The sequence below is a fragment of the Octopus sinensis genome, linkage group LG11 (genome assembly GCF_006345805.1).
Source record: "Octopus sinensis linkage group LG11, ASM634580v1, whole genome shotgun sequence".
NCBI lineage: Eukaryota > Metazoa > Mollusca > Cephalopoda > Octopoda > Octopodidae > Octopus > Octopus sinensis.
Window position 1 is genome coordinate 60,960,302 of NC_043007.1, and position 6,111 is coordinate 60,966,412.

The 6,111-nt window shown below is 30.7% G+C and overlaps 1 protein-coding gene across 2 annotated transcripts in view; it reads right to left on the reverse strand.

Moving 5' to 3' along the window:
* Window positions 1–822: 822 nt before the first annotated feature.
* Window positions 823–6,111, reverse strand: part of LOC118765447 — a 36,692-nt gene continuing 31,403 nt past the window's right edge. For both annotated transcript variants that reach the window (XM_036507557.1, XM_036507556.1), the window contains exons 12-14: window positions 5,776–5,886; window positions 5,091–5,180; window positions 823–1,113 (exon numbers count right to left, since the gene is read on the reverse strand). In XM_036507557.1, the coding sequence (XP_036363450.1) occupies window positions 966–1,113; window positions 5,091–5,180; window positions 5,776–5,886 (349 nt within the window). In that variant the 3' untranslated portion in view covers window positions 823–965. The remainder of the gene's footprint in view (window positions 1,114–5,090; window positions 5,181–5,775; window positions 5,887–6,111) is intronic.

Below are 6,111 nucleotides of genomic sequence, written 5' to 3' on the forward strand. Positions count from 1 at the left end.
ACAAATGCATTCATACAACACAACACCAAAAGTCACTCCTTACACTAGGTACAGAGGCTTCATTTTGATACTCTGTTAGTCACCATCAAACAAATCATTTACTTTTCTATTGTAGATTTGGGAAATTAGCTCTTTACACTTAATTGCATCTTCCTGAATTAGATTTTCATAATTAATGATTTATTTTCATTAGACATAAGGGATAATTTAATTATGTAATGAAATATAACATATCTTGAAAGGCACAACAATGCAGAATGAACTATAATAACTGTTATAATTTAATTATTCATAGGCTGATATAATATTTTGGAATATAAAAATCCCTTCTTCAGATTTTGCTGGGAATTGATTGAGTCACTGCTATAATTGGTTTTACAACGGTTACTGATTATTATGTAATAATGTCACTCTCAGCATATTTCTTATTTACTTTATTGACTTTTGACAAATGGAAATGTAGACTCAAAACCTCAGTGGAATCTGAAACTAAATATTTTAAGGTATTTAATTCAGTATTATATCTCTTAGAACAATCAACAAATTGAAAGCATTTAAACCGGCTGTATTTAGTCCAAATATTCCACCTGTTTTATGTTCAAACTGGCCAAATCCAGTCTCTCACACCTACTCTACAATGTCCTTCTAAAGATAAACAAACATATCATCAAAATATCAAGCATGATTAATTTAAAACAATGCAACTGGCAGAGTAATATAAATGCTAAAGGGTCAAATTTCTTTACTCATTTTTTTTTTAATCAGTTGAAAAATATTTGGAAATATAAGGAAAATAAATTGAAAATTTCAGCCATAATTTTACTTCCAACATTTAATTTCCCATATAAATATTTTTTTTGTTTTTTGCATTTAGTTTTGTTTTTATTAGATTTCAATTCATTTATAACTTTTAACACATTTGAGTAAGGTCAAATCATAGTGATATACAGATAACTGATCTGTGGTCATTCTGCATTGGTGAAGCTAATTTCTTCATCTAATTTATGTTCTTCAGTAGCTGATGATGGTATATTTTCAAATGAAACTGTTGATTCTGGCGTATTCATTAGAAGAGCATCTTGCATATTTCGAGCATATTTTTGAGCCTTCTCTCTGGAAATATCATTAAAAGACACAAAGAAATAAATAACTTGTTAATAAACAGAGATTACAAAAATAATATAATACTTTGGTAAATTGTAATTGTTACCAAATTTCATTTGTTACATAACATATTTGTATAACCTTGAAATTAAATTTTGTTTCTGTTATTTAAACTTGCAGATTGACAAATGATTTTTAAAAATCAGAATAATTCCATACAAAATAAAGGCTAATCTTAACATTTCACAGAATAACAGGCTCTTTAGTTTGTGGCTTCCATGTAACTTTACCCCTAGTTTTTAGGATTAGTTTCCTACTTATTTTAGAGTGTAAATGACTTCTGAAAATCCATGTTCTGTATATGTTACTTCATAAAAATGTTTGCAAAGAAAAAAAAAATTTTAATCCCACATTGGATTTCTGGGATCAAACAATGGTTTGAACTTTAGGCCACTACGAAATATTTTCAATGCCCCCATTTCTTTTATTTTCACTCTAGCTTATACATAATTGCACACAAATCATAGTAGTATTAGCAGCAGAATGGCATAGGTGTTATATTTAATGTGTAGCGGTCTATACCTTGATTTGACCCTTGGATTTGTTTTCCAATCAGAAAATTCTGTGTAAACTGGAATTTTGGTAGACTGAGTGATTATGTCAGCAAAAATCTAATCAATAAAATTATTCATAAATTACTGGAGCTTCAAGTGATGATGTCACACAGATCTGGCCAAATCAGACTTATTTTGAAGTATATAAAAAGAGACTATTTCCAAGAAACTAAAGTTTAGAAGTCAGGAACTTAGCAATGTGAGTGGCAAAGTGTAACACCAGGCAAATTCTTGTATTTAGTAGGATCTCCAGTTAGGACTGTCAAAAGAATGGATTGTAAAATGTACTGCCTGCACTAAATCAGGAATATTCTTGCTTTCTTGTGAACACTCATACTATTACTATGAGTAAGTATCAGCTTGATGATCTAGGGAATAACACTGCTGAAGTTGTACTAAAGATATATTTCATTAATGCTAAGGGACTAAGACATTATTTTTGCTATAAAGCTGTAAGGATGCTAGTTATATTTATCCTTGAGTCAAACAAATTCAGGAATTTTGCATAAAAAATAAGGACAAGTATGGCCATTATCATGCAGTTTTTATTCATGAATATATGATGTACCATGAATTTACATGATATCCCTATTTGTAGGTCATGAAGAAGATGCATCATTTTAATGTATATGATAAATCTCAAAGTATTTTACATGCAGCAGCATCTTATATGACAATGAACATAATAAGTTTGTTTTCTATAATTATATCCAATGAGAATACAGAACTTTTCTCACGTAAACCTTTTCTCATGTAAAGGTTGTTGTATCACTCTTAATTACAATAGAAGTGCAATGCTTTTTTTCACTACAAAGAAACTAAGCTGATTGTTTTATAGACCTCAGCCAATGCTGGATGTTTGGCACTGGCCTATTTAATTGCAAACCATCTTACAAGTGCTACCATAATTCAAACTGCTTCACTTCTGCAAGTGACTAAGACACCATAACATCTTGATGTCTGATTTTGATTTGTCATACTCCATCATCACCATCATAATCATCATCAACAACACGTGATATTTTACGTAACTAGGTATGATTTATCAATATATCAATAAATTAAAATTGAATACTATTTCCTGCTTACCCACTCAGGTAGCAGTTCAGTATCTTCAATTCTTGTTCAGTTGGTCTACTCCTCCTATATCTTCATCATTAACTTTTGTAAGATGTAGGACACTAATATTTATACACACACATTACTTAACTTGTTTTGTTACAATATTTCTAATTAAAATACTATCCTTTAGTTAAATTTTAAAATAATAGTGAACTTAGTCTGATTTTGTAAAACACTTATAAACTTTCTAAGGCAGCGTTCTGAGCACTACTTAGAAAATGTTAACACAAATATATGATAGAATTTTGTTTCAAATCTGCTCTAATTACTGATAATTACAAGTAAATGCAGTGAACTGTTAAATAATTTAAATATCATGATGTAAAATGAATTATTAATCCACTAATCCCCACAAATAAAATACAATTCTAGTGCAGAAAACTTGTGAACATTTTGAATTGGACCCAAATGAATATAGAACAAATAACATGAAACATGAAATACCGAAATTTATCAAAACATTTAAAAGTTATAAAATGAAATTAATTCATTCACTATAATCTGATTAAGCCCATATGTTTGATTCAGATACTGATATGCCTCAAGCCAAAATACTATTGTTAAGTCAAGCAGCAGTAAGTTTAAAACTTATTCCATTTCCACCTAACAGTCCTGTCTTCAGGTTTATTCAAGAGAAAATGCTATATTTGATGTCAACCATCTGGTCAAAATCTACACTAAACACAAAATTATGGCAACTGCTAAAAGACAACACCTTTTATACCATTGTGTAACAATTATTTCTTCAATTGCTCCAGAGAAATACACAGCTCATCAACAAAGGACAATGTCTCCATGTGTCTAACACACGTGGACATGCCTACAAAGTCAGAAAACAATACAGCTCTCATGACTTTCGGAAACATTTTTTCACGCTCAGAGTTGCTGAAGCATGGAATAAACTGCCTGCGTCAGTTGTTGACTGCCATGACACTGCATCTTTTAAGGCCCTCATGCTTTCCGAAATCCGCCGAAACTACACCTGATTATATATACACTTTAGATGAGTTGTAGTGCACCTGAGCACTGTACACAATTATTATTATTATTATTATTATATTATTATTGAACTGTAAATTGGAATAGAAGATAAGGTAGTGGAAGTTATCATTATTTTCAATAACATATGTGGCCCTACATTACTGCCATCAGTAGTATATGTGGGAGAAATGGCCTTTAACACCTGGCCCTTCACTAGTCCTCAATAACATATGTAGGAGAAATGGTAAGAATAAGCAATGTCAGTCTTAAATGCATGTTATCACTGCAAAGATGAAATATCCTTGTACTTCAATATGGTGAGTAACTGTGCATAACATACCTGACAACTGTCAAAGAAAAATGTGCTTTGATGATGTTGCAGTCAACAAGAGTACAACTGGTTCTGTAATCCTATTAGCTGTTAGTGCTTAATATCCACTAACGAATCAAACTGATGAAAGAAATTAACTCTGATGAGTGAGGATAGGCAACACTGCAATAATGAATACCCATTTAAATAAGTCACAGACTCAGATCAAATATTAGTGATATCTAATGAAAGATAGTGAGATATGAGTGATTAACAGCTTGAAATAACATGAAAGTAGGTTGTACCTTACTGTGTTTTTGAGTAAATAGTAACAAACTCACTTTTACTCTTATGTCAACAAGAAATAGTCTATCAGTTATCTTATCAGTCACATGAAAATTTTGAGTTAAATCAGGACAAAGTAGATTCATCACTTTTAATCTCTGTCTATGGTTACTTTCTTTGAAGAAGAATCTTTCTTGTGTGAACACACATAAGTGTTCTGACCAAACTCTCAATGATGATAACATAGTAATATGCTTATCCATATTGCCATGTTATTTCACTACCCAACATTCCACCTGAGATGGGTGCTAAAACTTCACACAACACTAGATTACATCCATTAGATTACTGGAATAGACATCATACATAGTCAACCTATTTCAGTAGCAGATATATTTATATTCATCAACAACATGAACACATGTCCGGTACACCACCAACTGTCAAGGAATCACAACCACCCACATGTTCCAAAAGATCTAATTAGTCACAAGTTCATTTGTTGTGATACAATTGAGAAACCACTTCAAATACCTAATACAAAATGTTAAAGCTTAAGTATTTTGTTACTGATGTATACAACAAAAAGAAAACAGCATTGACCATCTGAAGCAAACACATTTGAAGAGTGATCTGTCACCAAATCCATTATTATTGCTCTGAAAATTACTTACTTATAAGGTCTTTGTTTATCCTCAGACATGTTCCTCCAGGTGTGTCCCATCATTTTACTAATGTGAGAAGTGTGAACACCAGGGTTAGCACTATAATAAATTAAAATACAATATCACAATAAGTAAATTACAAAGCTGGCAGTACAACAGCTTTAATAGTTAATGTGTGTGGTCAAGATACTAGAAATAACAGCAAAATCTCTCTCAAATGATACAGTTATCCTAGAAAAGGATACACTGAATAATGTAGATAAAGTACTAGCTTTTTCTGGGCAGCAGGATTTTTTTAGTTTTCAACTATTTTGGTTCAGATTGCACCTGTTGTGTTGGTTTTGAGCAAGAAACTCTCAGGAGTCAACCATAATACTGAGGTCTTTTAGAGATGCTTTTAGGCTGTCCTTGAATGTTTTCTTTTGCTCTCTCTCTCCCCATCAATCTAAAAGCTCAAAATTCTGCAACAGATTAGTTATAATGAGCATGTAATTTCTAAATAAATAAAAGATTAAGTAATACTATAATAATTCTTGGAATTTAGTATTAATTATCATTGTAGGTAAATTAGATAATCCCAAAGATTAAACAACGAAATATTAGGTTTTTTATTATTAACAAAACAGGAATTAATAATGGAAGATATATATTCCCAAAGGAATGTGTGACAGAACAAGGTCAGTGATTAGCTTACTCAATAAATTTTCTCCTATTCATCTGACTGAACATCATAAAACCATTCATCCAGGAAACTCGCCGGTGATCTATTTTAGGGAGGTATTCAATTTTATCTGTTTTCATTTTACTTTGAATAAAAATAGAAACAGCTTCAGTTAAACATTCATATTGCAAACAGCTCACATTTCACAAAGTATAATATAATAACTTAACCATTTAGCATTCAGATTACTCTGTAAAAGTATTTAAAAATTTATTTCATTATATTACATATATAACATGTATTTGGTCCATATTTAACGTAAAATCACATTAAAATACAAATCAAAGACTGAAGAAAACAAAAATATAA